Source organism: Bactrocera neohumeralis, chromosome 2 (assembly GCF_024586455.1).
Source record: "Bactrocera neohumeralis isolate Rockhampton chromosome 2, APGP_CSIRO_Bneo_wtdbg2-racon-allhic-juicebox.fasta_v2, whole genome shotgun sequence".
In the NCBI taxonomy this organism is placed as follows: domain Eukaryota; kingdom Metazoa; phylum Arthropoda; class Insecta; order Diptera; family Tephritidae; genus Bactrocera; species Bactrocera neohumeralis.
In genome coordinates, this window is record NC_065919.1 from 51,189,751 (window position 1) to 51,213,948 (window position 24,198).

General features: G+C 38.6%; 1 protein-coding gene across 7 annotated transcripts in view; it reads left to right on the forward strand.

Moving 5' to 3' along the window:
• The window catches only part of LOC126767623 (probable serine/threonine-protein kinase yakA), a 256,576-nt gene that overhangs the window by 202,712 nt on the left and 29,666 nt on the right, over positions 1-24,198 (forward strand). For all 7 annotated transcript variants that reach the window (XM_050485080.1, XM_050485085.1, XM_050485083.1 and 4 more), the window contains one exon: positions 7,883-9,176. In XM_050485080.1, the coding sequence (XP_050341037.1) occupies positions 7,883-9,176 (1,294 nt within the window). The remainder of the gene's footprint in view (positions 1-7,882; positions 9,177-24,198) is intronic.

A 24,198-nucleotide genomic window follows, 5' to 3' on the forward strand; every position in this document is an offset into this window, starting at 1 on the left:
TCCATTTTTTGATCGACATGGTCGTCAATTGGTATTCCGGAATCAATGAAGCCGAAATTGCCCGTGGCTGCCGGAAAGCGGCTACGTATATAAAGCGTTCCAGTCCCCTAAGGAATACCACAAAATACGAAATAGCTAATGAGATTGTCAAACATACGATCCGTCTGTTCACGAACCAGTACAGGAAATACGATCCTTCTATCCACGAGCCAGGCACAGGAAATACGGAAGTTTCCAAAAGCGATAAGCAATAAAATTTCCGAAAGGGCTGACAAACGGATCCAGGCGAGATGGAATGCCTTAAGGACATGTAGGAACGCCAAGATCCTGTGCAAGAGCTTCGAAGCAAGCACGCTTACTATTTACTCATACAGTCTCGAAAGGACTTTAGGACGTTTGCTAGCCTAATAATAAGTCATAACGGACTGGCATCACACGCGAGACTGGTGGGCATAAGGAACGACGATACCGATGCAGGAAAGTGGGTAAGAGGGAGGCGTTGAAATACCTTCCGTACTTCTGTCCCATATTATCTAGAGCTCTCGTCTTAGATATCTAGCGACTTCGAAGTTCAAGGGACTAATTGAGGTATTTGCTGTGATGTCCACCTTAAAGCTCGCTAAAAGCGTTGACGTCTTGTTTGACGAATACTTCAGCTCGAATTAAACTGAACCTCCATTTGTCATTACCAGGGACCGCAAGGTCTCTAGTATAAACTAACATATTAGGTAAACCAAGACTGGGTTATGTATTGAAACGATTTTAAATTCCAGTTTAATAATTCGCCAAGTTGTAATTATTTTTTGGAAAATTATATAATGTGCTGCTAATTCATATATACCAAATTTAAGACTTTGGATGAAATTATATCATTTGCCTTCAGATCTGGATCTCAATGCTGACAAACTGCTATACTTAAAAACTCACTATTTATTATTAAAATACTATTTTTCAAAGATCGCAGTTAGTTTAAACGGATCTTGGCAGTTTTTTAACGGCGCCACATTACGAATCAACTATTTATTTACGCGCTTTGCTATGCTGTTGTTCATACTTCATTGAAGGTTGTTGCAAGTTGGTACTCTTTCTACGAGTTACATTATTTTATAAATCCGACAAGGTATTCTTATAAGATTATCCTAGTTCACCTCTTTAATGAACTGTAACAAAAATGTTTGTGGATTTAGTAGCTAAAAAGCTTCATTAAACCCATTTGCACCCATACACTTTTCGGTTTAGTTTGACGCTAGCATCCTTTTAACTGCAAAAAATTTAATTTCGACTTTATTTGGATTAAAGAAGCAACATAAATGCGCCACAAACTGGCCGTTATACATAGTCCGAGCAACAATAATCCGAACAGCCTCAACTTCTGGTGTATGTAAAGAGGCTTTTTCATGGATGTGTATGCGTCAGTATGTGGCAAATAGATGCACATGCAGATTCAGTTCGACTAATGGTGCAGCATCAATGCAGCGAAGGATGGAACTAATCCGAGATGCATATAAACGTACATACTTCCTCCTACGATGGGAACAAAAGCACAACAAACACACGCTGATATTCATGCATTCTAATCCACTGCACCAACTGGCCGCACTGCAGCCGAGCTGCAACCAAAGTCTGTTGTGCGGTGACCTTTTCGCAAAAAGAAAACGAATATATTCGGCAACTGTGTGCTCAAAAACCAAGAGCGGCAAGCAGTAAGAGGGCTATGAGTTGGTTATTTGAACAGCTTGCACCGCCTGAGGGCGTAGCCTAATCATGCGTCTAATTTGGTATTTACGGGTCAGAAAACTGTGGTAGCCGCCAAAGCCGGCCAACTGCTGGCAGAGAGTGAGCGGAGTATTGGGGCAAAAACTTTTCTTGCCATACCAGCTGCAACATGTACAGTTATGGGCGGACGGTGCATGTCCAAATAAAGCATGGAATGTATGTTACGATAGCACAGGTGCTTGGGTGCATGGCGAGTGCACGGAAGCAAGCAAGAGCACATGAGGGTGAGGCAGGGTGAGTGTGAAATATTGTGAATGTTACAAAGTTGCAATCAAAAACGCCACATCAGTCAAAATACGTATACGTGCCACTCGTAGATGTTCTAGTTTTTCCACGTCTTTCTTCGCGCTTTGCTGCTGACTGCACGTGTATGTATGTATATGTGTTCGTTCTGTGGCATGAGAAGTGGCCCAACCCATATCCTGCAGGCATTCTGACTTTAATGTGGCGTAGCAGTGACGTGCCGCGCGGTGGCAGGCCACCAATAAGAAGTTGTTGTGCTTGCAACGTTAAAAGCACGCGCTCACCTACTTACCTATGTACCGGCACTTGTTTAAATATTTCTCTCCCCCTCAGCTAGGTGAGGTTGCTTTCTATTTGGTTGCAGTTGGGTCATATGTTGCATAAATGAAAGTCGAGCGTTGCTTGCAACCAAATCAACTCTGTACAGCACTATTTGCGGTGCTGCGGTAATGTTTTCTTATATTTGTGCAACTAAGTATGAATGGACAACATATAACGGGTGATCCAAGTAGACGTACTTTTTTCAATAGTCGTTTCTAAGCAGATCATGCGTGAGTCGTGTCAAGCTGTCACGTTGTTTTTGTTCCGTATTGTTTGTAATTCCATCATGAGAGGACTTAGGCCTGAACAACTTTTACAAATCGATAATTTTTATTACGAAAATTCACATTCTAAAAATAATGTGTTTCGAGCACTTCGCTCAACTTCTGATCAACGTAATCGGCCTACTGACCTACTGAATAGTACTTCACAACACATCACCCAACTTGAGTACCAGCAGTCATTATTGAATAATATTCGACCGAACAGGCCACGACCAGCACGCAATGAAGGGAATATAGTAGCCGGAGCTGAGGGTATATACGATGATCGTGGAGAGTCGATTCGTTGCCGCTTGCAGCAACTCGGACTGATGTATGGAACGACTTTGCGCATTTTTCGTCGAGATCTTTAATTGAAAGCGTACAAAATGCAGCTTGTGCAAGAACTGAAGCCGCTTGACCTTCTTAAGCGACATCACTGCGCTCTATGGTCTCTTGAATATTTCCATGAAGATCCTACTTCCTGCACATCGCCTAAATCAATGGATTTATTAAGAAAACACATCTGTGAACTGATAATTTCACGTTTTCGGCCTGTCGATTGGCCCACATTCACACCGTTAGACTTTTTTCTGTTGGGATATGTAACTTTCATGCGGACAATTTTGCTTTAAATCAGGTCTTGGAGCAAAACCTCTCGCGTGTCTTTCGCCAGTTACCAGTCGAAATGCTCGACCGAGTCATCGAAAATTGAACTCAACGATGGTCGTAACTTCGCCCACATTTAGGAAAACTCCACATCTCGGGATCTGCACGACCGATTTCAATAAAATTTGATACATAGTATTATTTTGAGGTTCCTTCATTGCAGGGCGAATATCGGCTTAAAATAACAAAATAACGGTTATTTCCCATTCAACATAATTTTAAATTTCATCTGATTCTTTCACTTTTCAGCATACAAATGCAAAAGCAATTAATATATAACATTGAACGAATAGTGCCTTTGGGATGTGCTACCTTATGACCAAAAATTGCCGACGTCGGGCTGAAACTATTCAAACAACCAGATATCGAATATATGGACGACGTTTGCTATTGTGAACTTTTTACCGAAAATATCGGTCAATCTGTCTGATGTATTATTGAAATTCGTAAAGAGTTTGTTCCGGCTTTGATCCTTGAGTTGCGAGCGCATAAAATGTTCGGTTACGCCCGTACTTACTTGGACTTTCTTACTTGTTAAAATAATTTTTGAATTTTTGTGCTTTAACCGCTTTACTAGCCTTCGTTTTATATACATTTATTCGTTTTATTTCACGCTAAGAGTAGACAAAAATTTGAATAATGAAATCTAAAATGTGAAAATGCTAAGAATTTTAATGTTTGGGCGCATTTTTTAATATTCATTATGTTGTCCTATTAACCTTTATTTTAAATTGAAACAATACTACAATTCCACCCTAAAAATATGCAACATTTTACGCTGTTGTTTTTATGTGTGTAAATATCCCTATTAATTGTTGCCTACCTTTGGGCAAAAGGAAAAGTTTGCGTTCATCTTTCTTTTTTCTTTCATTCTAATTTGCAACGATAGCACATTATCATCCGAGCAGTACTATATAAAAGTTTACATGCTGCTATGATTGCATTAAAAATCATAAAAATAATAATATTGCCTACATTCGGGCGTACTTGTAAAAATACATAATAGTTCATATTTAAGCCCGCCTTAACCGCAATCGCCTACCTAATATTGCCTTAAAAATATTTTGCAATGCTCAAGGCTATCACGCTGTTTAAATATATTTAATACCTTTTTTCTATTAATCAGTTTTAGCATACAAATTTTAAGTACTCTTTTCTTCTCATTGTACCAACCGTAATTTTCCGTTCTTCTGCAATTTGTTGCAAAATCTTGACTCTTGGCAAAGTTGGAAACTTATTTGAGTGAGTGTTATTCCCTACTGCCAACCTGGGTGAGTGCGTTTAAAACGGTGAATATATATAGACTTCCAGGTGTAAGCTCACTTAGTCATGCGCCTAAGTACTTACTATGTGTTTGCCAGTTGAAAGCATGATTTTAGTGCACAAAGTTGTGGCAAATATTACAACTTTCGTTTCATTATGCATTTTTAGGTAGGTGGGCGTAACCGACTGCTATAACCTCGATTTGCGTACGGTGCGGCTTGTTTGCTGTTATTTTTGTAACTTTTGCAAATCGGTAGGAAAATGGCTTGCCGCTAATGCCACATCAAAAGCGATACAAGGAGTTTACTTTAACGCAAGCACGCAATTGCGCTACCCACACTGCGTACATACATACGTTGCAGCTAAGTGCTTTATAATTTATCTGCACACATACACAATGAAGCATATATGTATATGTTTGTGTTTGAGAGCCACTATATCTTTTTAGTTCATGGCAATTACTTTCCAATGAAAGTTGGCCTTAATAGTCTAAATACATACAATTTTGGTCGTGCAATTTTGTTCTAGAGTTTTTATAAATAATTAATTGCATGTGACTAATTATATTTGCATTTGCAGACGACAAATTTTAAAGTTTACACCAGTGCGTTGCGTTAATCGTATACCCATGCAGCATGTTGTACTGAGTATAGTAGTTAGCACATTGCATTTAAGTAATAATTTTTAAAGATATTTATTTACGAAAAACCTCACGAAGGGTTCCCTTTATGAGCCGAGTTCGAGGGTGGGTTCCTCTTTATTATTTTTTCGAGATTCGTATTCCTCCAACGTCAAACTCTCAAGTGATATGTTAATTCCTCGTATTTTCGCATAGAAAATTAATGGAAAATTTATTCCATTTTAACTCAAAAAAGGTGGGATTGACGTAATTAGCGGAAAAATTGCCATACTTTCTCTCATCGCCAAAATAGTTACATTGCGTGCTTGTTTCTATTTCGATGCGAGCATTTTCTATGTATTTAGATATCTCGATTTTTTTTAAAGATTATTTTTCCGAATTTTAAATTCCTCTGTACCGGAATCAAGGATCACAGATCTTCAAAATCGGCCAAGTTGTTCTTGAGTTATAAATGGTGTAACTAACCCCACTTTGTGTAACTTATATATGGGGTATATGTATATTTATGTGGTTCGCAAAGAAATATCGTAACTTTATTATTACACCATTGTTGCAATATCCCGAAAATGTGCTGGAAAGCTACTGGCCTGGGGCGTCTTTCTCAGTATATAATATGCCCCTTTTTGAAGCGAAAATTATTATAATTCTTTTCACTCAAATCTGTTGAACCGAGACACGATTACGCTTTACAACAGTGCCAAGTTTACAAAAGTGCGTCAGTTGCTCTTCTTTTTCGCTGTTTGGCGCCTATTGGAGATTCCAAGTGTATCTAGGCACTTCTCCACCTAGTCTTTCCAACGGAGTGGAGGTTTTCCTCCTTCTTTGCTTCCTGCGACGGGTACTGCGTCGAATACTTTCACAGCTGCAGTTTTTTCATCCATTCGAACGACATTCACTGAACTATGTCAATGTCGCCGTATATGTACATATGTATATCGTACAGCTCATCGTTCCATCGAATTCGGTATTTGCCGTTGTCAATGCGCAAAGCACCATACATTTTCCGCAGAACCTTTCTCTCGAAAACTCGTAACGCCGACTCATTAGACGTTGTCAACTTCTATGTCTCTGCACCATATAGCAGGACGGGGATGATGTGTGACTTGTAGAATTTGGTATTTTTTCGTTGAGAGATGACTTTATTTCTCAATTGCCCACTCAGTCTGAAGTAACACCTGTTGGTAAGAGTTATTCTGCGTTGGATTTCGAGGCTAACGTTGTTGTTGGTATTAATACTGGTTCCAAGATGGACGAAAATATCAACGACTTCGAAGTTGTGACTGTCAACAGTGACGTGGTAGGCAAGTCCCGAGTGCGACGACTGTTTGTTTGATGTCAGGAGATATATCATCTTGCCCTCGTTCACTACCAGACCCATTTGCTTCGCTTCCTTATCCAGTCTGGATATCAATATCATCGGCGTGCGCCAGCAGCTGTACACTCTTAGAAGAATGTGCCTTCTCTATTTAGATCTGCAGCTCGAACTATTTTCTTCAGGGGTAGTAAAAAATTGTAGAAATGACTAAAAAGATCTTAAATGGATTTTATTTAAATGTATACAGGCAAACAGAAGGCTAGGATGGACCAATATTATGATTTGACTATACCTTCTTTGGTTATATCTTCTCCTTGGTAAGTTACTGTTTGATTGTGGAACACTTTTTTTTGCCTAAAAAATTGTAGAAATGACTAAAAAGATCTTAAATGGATTCTAAATGTTAGGTCGTGGAATCACAGAAACAATATCTAAAAGTGAAAGCTGCTCTCGATCATTCTAAATAATTCCTTGTAAATAATAAGTATATGTCTTGATCAAGTTGGCCGCGAAAAAGTTCAATAACATCAACTGTTTTCATCAAATGAAATTACTTAGTGAACGACTCAAGAGTTTTTTTTTGTATTCTCTCAAATTTATTGCCCAATTATCGAGGTTATATTTACTATATAACTATAGAATATGTTTGCATCATACTTTACACACAAACACACATAGATTACAAAAAGAAACCTTTTTAATCGAAAGTATTTAGTATCGCTGAAATATGTACCAGCGCTTGGCTGGTGGACCTTTGTTAACATCAACCGCGCATGCATTACTCCAAAGTTTTATGGGTCAGCAAAGGACGGCAAACAACAAGACTGACGGGCGTCGCAAATTGCGCCGTTGCGTGTCCGCCGTCATTGTTATGCTCCACGGTCGCTGCCGAGATTGTTGACAACGAATTGAAAAGAACGAAAGAAATAATAAATATGGCATATTGTAAATACGGGCGTAATTAAGAATTTGTGACTGGTCGCTTTCGGTGGCATGTGCGATAAGGGATGAAAGCGGTCTTGGCTGCGGTGTAACAGAGATTATATGCGAAATATAATCATAGGGTTTTGCATGAAATCGTCCAATTAACAGCAAGAGAGTAAAAGATGAATGTTGCCATAGCAAAAAGACTCATTGAGGTCATGTTCGTTTGTAAAAATGAGCTTTTTGGAGAAATGGACAGCCGGACACTTCATGAAGTTTAATTTTCTAGCGATAGTTCTGAAAGTAACTTGATTTGAGTACAGAAATATTGTATCGAGTACTCCTGAAAGCCCCTGAAAATATGGATCTTTATCTCAGATTCAAAATCTTAACGAAAAAAACTTTAATTAATTTTAATTATAATAATAATTTGAAAAAATATAATAAATAAATTTTTTCTTCCTTCCACAGGCTGCACAACAACAACAGCTAACCGCTAGCAACAGCAATTTACGCTCACGCCAACCCGCCGCGATCGTGCGCCCACATTCGGCGGACTTTTTGGAGTACGAAGCGCGCGCCGAATCAGCGGCAGCAGCTGCAGCCGCCGCCGGCACCAGCAACCTATCGAACGCCATCAAACCAGATGCAGTGCGCGCACCACGTCCCAAATCGTCGTTAGACATCAATCGCACACCGGACAGCTTCTACTACTCGGAGGCTAGCTACGCGGAGAAGATGCGCAAAAGCGCGCTTTACTTGCAACATCCAAAAGGCGCCACAAATGCACAGCCACAGCAGGCAGGTGGCTATCGCACCACCAGCGATTTCCTTAGCCCAGTGGGTAGCGGTATGCATACCATCGGCTATGAGAATCCCTACGAACGCGCCTACAAGCGCGGCGAGCAATTGCACGACGGCCAAGGCGCCGCTAGCATGCCGCGCATGAGCCGCAGCAATACAACGACCGCCATGAACACGAGCAGCTTGGCGCATTTGCGCTCGCAATCGATGCATCCGCAAACGCAGGCACTGCTCTCGCCACAGTCACAGTCACAACAGAAGCAGCAGCAACCACCGCCGCCGCAAAAGCCTGTCTATACGCCAACCATGTCGACGCAGCAGATTATTCAGCAGAGCGAACAATTCCTACGCTCGGCAAGCGCACGCCTGCCCAAGCGCAGCGGCGGTTTCGATGATGACTACAACAGCGCGACTACCACTTCACCGCCACAACAACAGCAACAACAACAGCAACAGCAGCAACAGTCGTCATTGCAGTCATCACAGTCACAATCACAATCATCTTCACAATCACAACAACAACAACATCAGCAGCATCAACATCAGCCATCGGCACAGGATGGCGAACGCAAGCGTGAAGAGTCGATGAAACGTTTGCTGGAGTGGAAGCAGCGCATGTTGCAGTCACCGTTGACGCGCAAGGGCATGCAACAAGGTGGCAGCAATATGTCGGCCATGTCCAAGCTTGGTAGCAATCCGAACATACTGCTCGCCTCGACGACGGTGGCGAGCGGCGCGCATTATGCCGCCACCAATACGAGCGGTGGCAATAGCAGCGGCGGCAATGCGGTTGGTGGTAGTGTTGTGGCTGGCACTGTTGGCGCGGGTAGTGGTGGCATCACAACGATGGCCGCTGGTGGCAGTCTGGTCGGCGGCGTAGGCGGTATACAGCGCAGTCGTTCGGATGCGCATGCGAACCTCGGACCAGCCGGTTACAATAGTTACTCGTCGGACGATGAAGGTATGTGGCATCTTCTTATATACAAGCATATGTTTTATGGCTTAACTTGCTTCTAACTGTCGCTGCCTTTTTATTGCTCAACAATGCGCCTACGGATAGGGTTTCTATTATGGTTTTCGCAACAAGAAAATAAGAGAAGTAAAAGAGATGATGAAGATGTCTCTCACAATATTTTAGCGCTTTCTTTAGTCTAGAAGCATTATCAAAAACTTTTATTAGTTAAAACCCAATGATTTTTTTTTTGTTTGAGGTTATTCTGAGCCCATTTTTGAATGTGTTATCTGATCTTGTAGATTTAGAATTGAAAACGGTATGAATGAGGGAAAGTAGCAGAAACCTAACAAAATTTTATGAATTTTCTGAGGTAGTATATATTTCGATCATTAGACAAAACAAAATCTAAAAAAAGAGCTTATTTGTTTAAGATCTGTCACTGAATCAATAAGGACATTTGACGCTGACGTTATATAGGAATGAGTCTATAATATATCTTTAAACGCACTCCGAATATCAAGTTCTCTCCTAAGGGTCAACTCATCTTACATAAAGTTTATAAAAAATTAGAAATCATCCAGTACTCAAATAAGGGTATTATTGTCTTCAGAGCATATTCTGTTATGTACGAGATAAAATTATCCTCGAAAAGTTAAGTTGTAATATTAACGCGTGACGAGCTGCGTCAATTTAGCCATGTTCGTCTGCCTCTCCGTCTGTATGTCTGCCTATATACAGGCGAACTAGTCTGACAGCTTGTGAGATATCGTTCTGAAATTTGGCATATGTGCTTTACTCTCGAAAAAGCTCATATATCGCACCCCAAAGATATCAGTCCTTTATAGCATAAATCTGTCATACAAATTGAACGAACAAAATCACGTTCTTGTTTGAAATTTGTTTTATATTTTAAGTGGCTTTGAGAGAACCTCGGTGAGTAAGCTCCGAAGGAAATGCACTTGAATTATTCTCATTAGGTTACAATAGGAATAAGAATTTGTCACCAATACTTGCCTTTAAAGGGAAAGCTGGTAATCGATAAGCCCACATAAACTTGAGATTAATTAGTGTAAAATATGTTGATTTAATATATAAAAGAACTAGTGTGATTTCTTACTGGTTAGGGCAGTAAATGTGTCTAGCCTTTAGAAGCTTGAAAACAGCCAGTCTGCTTTGGTAGACTTTCGGTCCTCTTCATCGAACATGTTTGAACAAAAGCACAGTAATTTGCTCCAAATAAATACATAATAAGTGTCACGGGTATGTATTCCTTTGCGACTAGTCACTGACTACTCTCGGACCAATCGCATTTTTGCGCGCTATGCTATGTTCTTTGTGACTAAACACATAGAAAGAGTCACGGCTATGTGTTCCTTTGCAACTAGTCACTGACTACTCTCGGACCAGTTGCAATTTTTGGGTGGCTATGCTATGCTCTTTGTGACTAATCGCGAACTACTCTCACACTAGTTTTTGTTACATTTTTTGTTATCATCGAAATCTATATTCGAACTTTTTCTTCGCATAGCGCAGCAAAATAGAGTACACCGTTAAGAAACTTTCAGTTTTAATATACATAGTTTTGTAGCCATTTAAGTCTAATTGGCATTTATAAGGTCTACAAAAAACGTTAATTGTACCAAAGGTTACATCAACACTTTAGAAATATTAATAAAATCAAAAGATAAACATTTCGATCCGTGTGAAAACCATAATGGAACCCCTGCGCATGTCATTGTTGTTGCCTAATTTTTTATGTTCTTATTTTGCATTCTTGAAATTCACGATATTCGCGTGCATTACTCACTATTTATACAAACATATGTCAAATTATCTATTATATAATATACGAGCTCTATTATTGTATGTGTTTTATGTACTTAAGCCTCTCTTATGACACACAAACTCTTGCCTGTTATATGCCTCTTCATATCCCTCTTTACTTTGCAATTCATCTTTTTCCTTTCTCTTTTTGCCTACAATTTCATTTGCTTGCCTCCGCTATACTATTCTTCTTCTTCTTCACCGTTTTGTAAATCTGTTTTTATTTATCTCATTCTTTGCATTGTAGTTACTAATACCTTAGACGAGGAAAAACTCTGCTACATTAAATTCTTGCGTAAGCCTTTGTTATTTGTTTGTTTATTTATTTGTTTATCGTAGCTGTAGCATTTGCATATTATTTATACTTATTTATTATCTTCTTACGACTGCGTTCGCTGCCACAATAGATCTGTGATAACCCTTTGACGGCTGCTTGGCTTAACTGCTTAGTTACCGCTACCTCTATTTATACATATGTATTTATACACACACACACACAGACAAAATATAAAAAATTGTGTATTCTATGTATAACGGTAAATGCTTAACTAGCACAGCTGTCACTTGAATACCGTTAGAATGCAGCGTTGTGCCATTGCTCTACTTTGCCATACACTCGTTACCCGCTAGCTGCTCTCCTCACTCGCCTCTTCCGACGCATCTGACTGACTGACTTTCAAAACATTTCACTGTTGCAATGCCATATTCTACCGTGACTCATAACTTTGCCCTGCTGCCAGCGCAATGCCTCAGCATCCTTATTATAATGGCTTTTGTCTTCTTCTTTCTTTTCCATTTTGCTCATTTTAATAAATTTCTCTCGCGCATTGCTTGAAAATGTGATTTTTACCGCATTCACATTTTTTTACGACGCGAAAGCGGCAATACAACGGCAATGTGACTGTGACGTCTGCACTCGACGCAGTGAATATGGCCGCGGCGGGTTGCCATCATTCACTCACCGCCAGCAGAGTCACCGGCTGACTGACCTTCTCGTGTTCATTTTTACTGCTATTGCCGCTCTTTAATCCTTTTGATGTGATTCCATGTGCTTTTTATGAGATTTTTAGGTCGCGGCACGCGCGTACATAACTCGCAGCTGTTGCAACGGCTGCTGCTGCCGCCGTTTCCCCGGTGTGTGTCGCAGTGGCAGTTGGATATTTAATGAAGGTTAGCTTTTTAAGCGGTAAACTTATTTACTGTTATTGCTGTGGGAGCAGCGCACACGCTGACGTCGGGGAGCCGAAGTTTGAAGTGTTCGCGAAAATTTAAATATTGGCACAAAAGCCTCCGGGCAGGTTGCGTGGAGATTTAAGTTAATATTTAATAGATATTGTATACCTATAAATTTTGTTAGTAGTATGTAGATTGAAAAAAGTAATCAATTTTCAGAGAATGGCATTTTTCTTAGTAATATTTGTATACCAGAATGAATTTTTAAACAGACCAAATTTAATCTTCGTTATCGTTCTAAGTAAGTCTAGTCGCCGTAGCTGATGAATATACCTGTCATAGAAACTCTCATCCATATTGACAAAAAATAAAACGGTCTACTGTAGTCCCTAGGTTTCCTTGAGGTGAATTCGTCACCAGAAAAATCATTCATCATAGACAGAAACAGTTAACATTCACTTGGTGCCTGCTCCGTATTATAAGGAAGATGCATAAAAACTTACTAACAAACCTCCCGCAGCTTCTAGAAAACCACTAACGATGTGAGTGGATTGGCGTTGTGCTGATGGAACACAATTCATATCCTATTGACCAAAGCCGACAACTTCAGGGCCAATTGTTGACATTATAGGTCCGAATTAAGAGCTTAGCCGTTATAACATGAATGAAATTCTACCAAATACATAACAAAATCTTCCTAACCGTCAATTTTGGCTTAATCACTGTTTGCGTCCGCTAATCGCGATTCAACCGTGATCATTATGACATTGTCTTAAGTAACCTGTTAAGTGGGTACACCAGTATCCGCTGCAGAAATTCTTGCGATTCTGCAAATTAACAGCAGTTTGCAGATGGAAATTCATTCCATGAGAGTTTTAGGTTAGCCATCTCGTTGAAATTGAGCCCCTATTTAAATAGTTCCAAGCAGTTTTTTTTAGCAATGTTTTGCTCCCTAGCGAGGTACACTGCGATAATGATTAACCTCTTGGGTTAAGTCTTCTTCATATATCAACTAAAGAAAAGTTTGCATTAAATATTAGGCAGATCTTTCTAAATCTCTGTTTTCAGTCATATGTCGGTTGTCTTTTACATTTCGCGGTTTGGCAACCCTAGTGTTGCTATCTAGCAGCCCGCAACTGGTCGTAAAGTTTGACATTCTTGTGTATAACACACTCACAACGTTTTGACATGTGAGTGCTGCATGTGTTGTTTACAGTAACTAAAAATATTCATCTCGGACAAATAATACCATTTTAAAAAAATAATTTTACAACTTTCGGCGTGGACTAACTCTGCAACAAAGCACCGATGAATTTTATTAAATTTTAAATACAATATTAATTAATAATTTATAATATATATATAATTATTAATAATATAATTTAAATATAATTTTTGGCGATAAAAGTCCATCAATACCAGTATTTTTCAATGGTATGGTGAATTCAACCGAGGTCGTAGATCATTTCAAGACGAATTTCGTAATGCTTCTTCAAAATCAGTTGATATTTCGGGAACTTTTGATGCTGAGCGCACACGCATTTTGTCGATCGCTCAAAAACAAGGTTCGTGTCATTTGATCTGTCGTAGAAAGGTGATTTATTGTGGAATTTTTTGTATGAGTCCGTTTCAAAACAAAAAACCCATTTTTTTTTGGAAAAACTGGACATATCGCAACCATAACTCTATAAAAACACATAAAAGTTAGTTCTGAGTGTTGCACAACCATTTGTTTGCCAGTTGCTTTCAAAAAATCGAGAAAATCGTCCACCTCTCACGCAACGAATGAAACAACATTTCTTAGGACTCAAAACATCGATTTAATGTGTCGTCCACCATTCTTTTTATCACCGTTCGTCAAAAATAAACTAATATGTCAAAGTTTTTTCAGACTTAAATACGCTGTTGATGCGTTCAAAAGGCATGTTTTGCTGATACCTCAATCAGAGTGGCAGAAGTGCTTCGAAAATTAGTGCAAACCTATTCAAAAGTATATAGAAAATCTTAAGGGAGAATATTTTGAAAAAACAATGCAGCAGTTTTGGATGACAAATATTTCTTTTTCTTGACTAATCACGAAATAAAATTACTTCAAAAGCATAAACTGTCCTAATTACTTACCAAACACGTACCCTCTTTACAATTCTTAAGCAAAATTCAGCTCTTTAAATCAATTTATCCTGAACATTTATTCATTTGGTCTTTCAAAGTTTATTTTTACTATTTCAGTATTCTAAAAAATATCGCTCATTGATTCAAAACTAGTTTTTAAATCATTTAAATAATGTACTCCAGCCAATCTCGGTCCACCATTTTTTCATTGACTTCTTCATTAATCAATGGTCGACACCATGCCATTTCTTTACCTTTTGTATACATATTTTGTACTTTCGAACATTTTGGAGTATGCCCATATCATTGTCAGTCAGTTGGCTTTCAAAAGCAAGAAATATTCACTAGTTTTCAGCAAGTTAATTACAATGGAAATACATTATTGTTAAGTATGTATTACTGTTTGCCTAAGCCAATAAATACATCACTGCTCCTCCAAAAAATTCATTCAAATAGCAATATCGTAAATGTTCAGCCCATTTCCAGCATTTATTTCAATTAACATTAATAATGAGTGTGATTTCTGATTTGGCGTGGGCGGAGTGGCTGATCTTTTCTATATTTACCTTCTTATACACATAAATCTCTATTGGCGCTACGAAGATTCGCTGAAAGACTCTAGAAATGGCCCACCAGCATTGACCCGCAGCTAATGCCAACAACGTTGTGACCATAAATAAATTCAATTCGAAGAAAATTGTAATAGACATGCACATCAAGGCAGCTGCCACAAAATATTAATGAATGCTTTGCGACCAACGCGGCGTATGAGCAACTTAAACGTGTGGGTGTGAAGAAATCGAAGTGAGGGACAGGCAGCTAGCAAAAGTTTAATGTGAATGGCAATACACACACATACAAATATATTAAATTTATTGAAGATATATTTAATTTGTCTGTTTAGGATTTGCGTAAAAGCTAATTATCCAGTTGTGGGTAGCGATTCAGTAAATTTGTGTGGAGGTTTCACAATATTTTTGGGTTGCAACATTTTAGCTTTTGCAGAAAATATTTGTAAATTGCAATTATGATCCTTAAAATTGCTTAAAAATATTTTTTTATTTATATAAATTTTTATTTTATTTATATAAATTAAAAAAATATATATTTATTTTGAATTTTGCTTTGTCAAAATAGTTGCATCGACTACCGAAGCGCCTTAAAAATCGCAAACAGAAGCAAACAATTCACAAAACAATAAAATAAACGACGCCAATTGCCTTCCTCTCGAATCTTCATCCAATTTTATGCACACTTCTACAACAACATAAATAGCTTTACAAACAAGCTTTAAGTTAACAAAAAAATATTTTCATTTCGACCTTTTTTTATTCATTTGCTGCTATGAAATTTGACTATTTCCTGCAACCAAAACGAAATTTTTTTTGCATAACCTCAAAAAGTTTCATGTAAAAAGCATAGGTGGCATTCCACACACACTCACATGCATGTAAAGATATGTAAATACATTCGTACTTTTACGAAACTTTTGCGCAACTTGTCTATGACATAATAAGGATGCGGTTGTAAAATAAATTCGCTTAATATATCCTTCTTGTTGAGTTGTTGACTGGCAAAATTTTGCATCATTTCCGTTTGTTGTACTTCGCTTGTTCGCCCAATCATCGGGTGGCAATTGAGTGAGAGAGTAAAGAGTAAATATTACACTCCTACTAATACGGTCGTTTTCAAAACTGTGGTAATAATTATTATAGAACATTTGCTAATGTGTACTTGCTTCAGAAAAGACTAGGTTTCGAAATAAATTTAGCTTAATGAAGCTTTTGTTTTTTTTTTTCAATAAGATAATATCCTAAGAAACATTTCTAAAGAACTGTCAGCAAAATACAGTTGTCTAACAAAAATAACTTCTTCCAGTACTGAATTATTCTAAGCTTAAAGAAAAAACGAGTACCGTATACCTAGGACCGACTTCGCTGCATTATAAAGGTCGGTCTGGGTTGAAAAAACGAGTTGCCTTTATTTTTTGCGAGATAATGTCAGTTCTACATGAAAAGTGCAGACCGGTGCCTATGCACTAGGTCCTTCCATTGGATGCGTGACCACCACTGCTTCTGTTGTCCATTCAAGGATCTCGAATCGAAGGGGCTTTTCGCTGGAGCATCATCCTTCATGCAAACAACATGGCCTAACTAGCGCATTCGTATTTTTTATTTGCGTAACTATATGTCACCGTAGAGCTCATACTGTTCGTGGTTTCTTCTTCTTCCTAATTCATCGCGCACACGCACGACTATAAAGATTTTGCGAAGAACAGTTCTGTCGAATGCTCCAAGTGCTTTTTCATCTCGTTTCGTCATCGTCCATGTTTCTGCATCATTAAACAGTTAGCACTAATAACTATCAATGTTCCACCTAAAAATTTGCAGGAAAATATATATACAGGTATATATCTGCATATATTAAAGTATATACAATATATCAGCATATATTAAAGCGGATCGAGCCGACGATTTTTAAGGGGCCTTAAAACTCGCTGGCTCCTTATAAATCAACCTGCCCTAATATATATTTATAAGGAACCAAAAAATGGAAAAATCACGTATGCAGAAAATGTTCTACGGATCATTCTGAACACATTTGCCTAAGAGTCTATGTGTCGGAAGCCAGTTTCGTGACAGCGACATTTAGCTTACTGGAATATGACAAACTTATTTATCTGTGGTTCAATGTCGTAATTTTTCAAAGGCAGCACTAGAAGTCATGCTGAAGGCTTCACATGACAGCAGAAGGGATATATAAGGTAAATAACTCCCGTCTCAACAAATCAAGGTTTTAAATGAGGAGACACCAGTGCCACTTCTGCTATCGACATTACCAAAAGGGTAAATTCGACAAAGACGATTAAAGTTCCTCTCGGCAGTAAGGCAGAATAGAGTAACTCCATGCTTAAGGAATAGCACTATTAAGTGCTAAACGGAAGCCTCGAAAACGCGGAAGGCATTGGTGCAAGCATCACAAGATCGCGCACCAAACTTTCTACACTCTTATAATGTTTTCCGAGCATTATCCAAACAGAAATTTTTGCTACAAGTCTGTGTGTAGAAATAAATCTCCAACAATAATACGAGTATTGCAATGAAAATAAGTATTGCCATACTCAGTGTTAGTCAAGCGGCATTTAAAGCTATATGAGCTTACGAATTTGAATCGCCTTTAATATGTGATTGTATGGAATAGCTGAACAGCCAATCTGTCTGCAATCGAGTGCAACTCATCTGGGTGCCAGGTTGCAAAGGGGTAACCGGAAACGAACTGGCTGATGAGCTTGTACTGCAGGTGCTTCCAGTTCTCGAAACACTTTTCATAAGCAATTTTTGCGATGCTCTTCAGCTCCTCCAGCGCATTTTGTTATCTCTGCTATCGACTGAAATGCATCCATGGCGCGGCAATTTCAGTTTGGGGAACATGAAGAACTCACAGTAAGCCAAAACTGGTACATTCTGTAATTGATCGATGGTATTCATTGAGTTTTTGGATTAAAAATCATAAACCCATATCTAATCGGCGATTAAAATGCTCTCCACGAATGTGGAATCGGAATTTGCACTATCAAGCATGTCGAAAAAGACCTCTTTATATTACAATTTTTGAAAAAAAATTCAGTTTCATCGGGACATGTCGAGGTCGAACGCGTTTCATACCCAAAAATCCACAAAAATTTCATTCCTGACTATTTTCAAACACCACCTTCTTGAATTTTTTAATATTTTCATAAGTTGAAGAGTTCGACCAGAACGAGGCATGTTTTCAACGATCTCTCGAAGGCTTGTTGTGGTAAACACTCGTTGGCTTGTGTTTTTGGTAAAGCTGCATCACCGTAAGCCTTTTCCAACATTCACAATGATTCTGCACACAAAATTTGATAAGAAATACAAAATTTGAGACAAATTCTTTCTTCGATATTTTTATCTATTGTAAAAATACCAAAAGAAGGTGTACCGACTTAAGTAGATGCTGTAAACAAATAGATTGATAGACAGATTGCGCTCATATTTGACGCAGTGATTAAGGACAGTCCTATTAACTTAGCAAAATACATCTTTTTAAATATTTTTACCCTAGGAATTTAAATTACAATTGTACTTTTTTGTCACAATTGGATTACTTTGACAGCTGGTTAGACTGCTATCCCTGCAGGTATCTCTATATTACATATTAAAATTTTTGCAAGTAGTCGCTCAATTAAGTATATTAAAAAATGTCTAGTAATTGCTTTAATGGCAACTCTTTTAGAGCAAATTGTTTAGCTCTCTTTTAGCGTACCTTCAATGTAAAGAGCTTTAATGTTTTATTAGTCTTTCACCATTAACCTCAAACTTTTACAAGCGTATGCGGCTAGACTGGCATATGTCGGAGAAAATATTTTTTTTGTTTTTCTCTTGAAAACACAATGTTGTATACACATTTACATACACATATAAAAAGCATAAATTTATCCAAAGCGCCATATGTTGCAACAACCAACATTGGACTAACATGAATTCCTGCATTTTAACAACCGAAAGACATGTGAATATAGACAATGAGAACAGCACGGAATTCAACATCGATAATGACAACGACTTTGTATATGTTGGATATAAATATAGCAGATATACACTAGCATATATCTGATATGTCTAACTACGTAGAACTGGCAGCTATATGCAAAGGCGAAGCGACTAGCATAGCCCGAAGCGAAAATCAAGTCACTGGCATTTAGCAGAGTGGCTATATTGCGCAAGTATCGCTGTGCAGTACATATGTATGCATTTACTTACTATATACTTAAACCGAAAACATGTACCTGCGTACTTTCCTCACTGTCCTTATTGCAGTGGCGTGTGTCTGCGCTGCTGCCGTTCATGATATCAAACATTAAAGCATGCAAGGTTTTTTTTAAAACCTGGACAAGGTATAGCGAAGTTTGTAATACCAAAAAGAAAACGTCAGATATCGTATAAGGTGGGCAAAAAATAGTTAGACTTTTTAATTTAAATTTGACGCAAAAACCCATTGGTTGAAGACCAAAAATTACGTCAAAACAGGTCAAAATTCAAAGTTATTTTGAGAGTTTTCTTCAATTCTCGAGGTGTGGTGCACTCCGAATACTTTCGACCGACCACACTTTCAACAATAAATACTATTTGCGTGTTGCGAGTAGTTGACGCGAAGCTATTCGTAAAAACAGACCGGAATTATGGGCCGACAACTCTTTGTTTTTGCACCACGATAACGCACCGTCGCATACTGCATTGATTCTTCGTGAGTTTTTCGCCAAATTTTCAACCAGTATCGTGCCGCAACAACCGTATTCTCCTGACATAGCTTCTTGTGGCTTCTGGCTGTTTAGAAAACTCAAATAACTGCTCCGGGAAAACCATTTTGAGTCAATTGCAGCCATTAAACGTGAATAGCTAGGCGCGTTGATGGTTGCTCCGGAAATTCAATTTAACAACTGTTTCGATTTTTGGAAAAAACGTTGGCGCAAGTCTAGAGGGGCCATGGGGAATTATTTTGAGAGAGAGAGAGCAAGTACATAGCATAATTTAAGAATTTTAAAATTATGAACAAATTCTTACTATTTTTTGCTCATAGTAGTATGCCATAAATGATCACCGTGATGAGTTGAGTCGATTTAGCCATGTGCTTTTGTCAAATCTCTCAGTTTTTGATATAAAGATCTGATATTTCGTCCTTTTCTCGCTAAGAAGCTACTTATTTTTCAACCGCTTTTATTGAAAAGATATCGTAACGAAGTTAAACACTGAGTGTTCCCTAAAGTTATGCTTCGGTATATGATAAAATCTTCCAGAGCAAATCACTATAGCATATAGCTGCCGTACAAACTGAAGGATCAAAATCAAGTTCTTTTATGAAAAATTTCATTATGTGGTTTTGATGATTTTCTAAAACAGCGGTATAGTAACTGAGGAAATTATCCAGAGCAACCACAAAGGCATATAGCTGTCATACATATTGAAAGAATAAAGTTCTTGAATGAAAAACAGGATTTCCTTCCGAAATTGTTCACTAACTCTTTTCAAAGACAATGCTACTATATCTGTACAAATTTTCCAGCGCAAACCACGATAGCATATAGCTGCCGTACAAACTGAACGATCAAAATCAAGTCCTTTATGGACTTCTTCATTTGTGAAGGGTATTCTAGCTTCGGTGCAACTGCAGCTAACATTTGTGTCTTGTTTCTTGTGTTTTTTACCGTTAATATTATTTTTTAATTTTTACAGTACACATGTTTGTTGTGGCATTTGCATTGAGGATATATTTAAGTTTTATTTATTTTTTCTTTCAACGAACTACAAGCTGTGGCGCTCAAATTTTGCATGTAGTTGTGTATTTTGCTATATTTTTTGTTTTTGTTTTTATTTTTATTTTAATTTTTTTTGTGACGTGATTACAAGCACATGTGCATGCACATAAATTTAGGTTAATATAACAGTTTTTCGCTTGCACATATTTGCCTTGCAAATTAAAAAAGCACACACACAGCTGCCGGGAGGAGCTCCTGACGAGTTGCACGGCCGGCGCGCTTTTTATTTTATTTTATTTTTTTGCTCGTTAGACTTTTGCGTACCACGCCGCTGGCAGTACGTAGACTTAAGTAGCGGTTGCATTTAGTTTCTCTTATATACTAAATTTTTTTTTTGAAATATCTTGTAGAATATTTTTTAGATTTTTTTTTTGCATAAAATTTTTTTATTTCTTTAATTTTTTTTTAATTTTATAGATCTTATATTTCTCAAATGCACTTCGTTTTTATAGTTTCTTCTTGTTTACTAATATTATTTTTTTTAATTTTATTTCTCATACATATTTATTTTTTTAAAACATTTTTTTCGTATTCAATAATATTTATATTATTATTTTTTATTTACGATTTTTGTGTTTTGTGGTTGGTGGTTGCCTTGTGGCCTTACAAGTATACGTATATACATATGTATAATATTCCATTCGTGCATAACACCGTTGCTCTGTTATTGCGATACTTTTCGAATTTTAATATTTCACCCTGGGCTTTGTGGGGCTTAAACAACGTTATTTAACTGTCTGTGACTGTACTTCTTGCAGTCATTAAAGTGTTTTCTCTTATATATACACCTTTAGGTTAGTATTTCTTCAAACTTTGTATATAATTAATTTTTTTATTTTTTCCTTTTGCTTTTCACTTTCCACCTCCCTTTTCAGTAGCTTTCCTTCTTTACTTGCTTAAAAACTAGAAACTGGGTTAATTGGTGCACTCAAAGTGGCTAACTGTACTCACTATTGGCTGTAAAGCATTTTTCACCTTCAATCTAACCCACAACCGAAATTAATTTATTTACCAAATAAATTGTTTAAAATAAAGAAACTTCGCACTAAATTCATCAACATTTGCAAAATATTTTCAGTATCCATTGTTGAACTTTGTTTAATTAAGAATTCGTTTTTTGTTTTTCTTTTTTCCATATTTTTTGTTCGTATTTTGTTTTGCGTGTACAAAAATCAAAAAAAAAATAAAACAAAATTAAACACATTTTGTTTGGTTTTTATTTGGAAAATTGTAATTTTTGTAAAATAAAAATTTCCACCACAAATCCAAAACAAAAAATAATAATCATAAATAAAACACCGTTAAAACTGTAAACTGTACAACAAATCGTATGCGCTGTGTGCCCATAAAACCCCCTGTCAGATGGAGACAACACAAACGGCAGGCCGGCAGGAAGGTCCACCACCACCACAACCACAAACACCACTACCATTACTACCAACTCTGTTATCACTACTACCACTACCACTACTACTACTCTAGCTGCCATTACTAGTTTAGCGACAGGTGGCCGCACTGTCTCTAGTGCCATTAGCCAAGCGTCAACGGCAGCAGCAACAACAACACACGCTGCTGCGGCTGTTGGCCAAGCAATTGAGGGTGATAATAAAAGTAACCCAACAACAAAGTCAACAATTACCTTCGCCGAAACGAATACAGGCACAACAACGCACATACCAACAACAACAACAAGACAAACACCAGTACAAACGAGCACTCTATTGCGCGGCACAAAGACAGTTAGCGACAAGACGGACGCACGCGAAATAGCGACAGTGACAGCGCCGACCGATACCAATAGCAAAAACAACAACACAACAATGCTAGCAGCAGCAAAAGCGCCAATTATACCGAAACCCATACTGAAGAACAGTGGAGATAAAGCAAAACCCAACGAGACTTATGAAAGCCAAAGCGGAACGTTGGCACAGCACGTGAAATTGCAACTGAATATGGCGGCGCTTAAGGATAATGCAGCGGTGCCACCGGAAGTGCCTATCCTACCCAAGAAACCGGCGCCGAAATCACCGCAAATTACCACATACACACCCGTCTACACCACAAAGACACTGACGCCAACGCCTTCACCATCGAAGACTTACGAAAATGTGCAATTAATTGAGAACAACGAAGAGGTGAGCGGGCACGCCGTCGAGTTGACGGATGAAGTGGAGCTGCAGTTGGAAGAGCAAGAAACCGTCGCTGATGATGAGCAGGAAACCGCGGACACTACAGATAATTATGATGCCGGTAATGTTAAGCGTGTGGTGGCGAGCGACACTACTGAACAGACGCACGAACTCATGACAGCGAAAGAGACAATGTCAATGCAGACAATAAATGAACAGGAGACGCCAATGTTGGCGCAGTTGCAAGTTTATCAAAGAATTCAAGAGGCTAACTTGAAGGCGGTGAGGGAAAAAGAAGCAAAGGATATGTATGTACCAGTTAAGGAAAGTGTCGTGCAGACTGCAGAATTGCTGGTTGGAAGAGAGACGGCAGTTGTGGATGAAAATTTGAGCAGCCAGCTGAAAAATGAGCCCAACATAGCTGAGTGTGATGCAAGAGTTGTCACAACTGACACTACTGCAAATACACGAGAAGACACAGATGAGGACGACGACACGGTGGGTGAGGAATATACCGACGATGATCTCGACGAAGCTTTGGCCATAGAAGCAGACGCAGAAGATGAAACTGCAATGCCAACAGATAACCAAGCACACACTAATAGTCAGCTAGCTAGTACGGCCACGGATACTAGCATAATGGTAACAGCTGCAGCTGAGCTTAAGCCAGTAATTGCGACAGAGCCGCGGGCGCCTCTTATGGCCGCGCTGACTTTCGACGAGAATCACTATCTGCCAATGACGCCGAAGAAGAGCGATTTAGCGCAGTCTGGCAATTTGACGTTGATAAGTCTGCATGATTCCACCACAGAAGAGGAGAACCCCTATGTAGAAATGAGTAAAAATCTGCCCGATGAAGATTCCAGGTCAAATTATGAGGTTATGTGCATAAATCCACACGACGGTCCAGCGCTAACTAGCGCTGCTGTCAAAGCCAAGCAGCTGCAAATACAAGCAGAGCCTGTGTATATGGAATTAAGCGCAGCCAGCAGCATAAGCGAAAGTGGCAGCCATTCAGCCGCCGCACTCAGCAGCGCTGCAGTTGCAAGTAACTTGTCTCAACTGCCACCACCTTTGCCGGCCGATGAGTTGCACAGCTCATCCGGTAGATCGACATTGAAGAAAAACAAAAAAGTCACCGATACACTGAAGAAGAAAGCGAAAAAGTCCAGCGCAGAGCGTGCACAATGCAAGCGCAAAGATCTACCCGATATACTGAAGCAGTCGCAGAGCACAATGTCACACGTATCGGATAGTTCTGACGCTGACGATGAGTCTACAAAGCATAGCGATCTCAAGAAGATGCGCTCACGCACACGCTTCAGTCTATCGGACACTTTCCGCCCGGCCTCATATTATCTAGGTGCATCCACACCACTGGCCGATTGTGCCGAAAGCTCTGATAGTGAAATAGTTTCGCCGCCGCCTATACCAGCCTCACCGCCGCCAATGG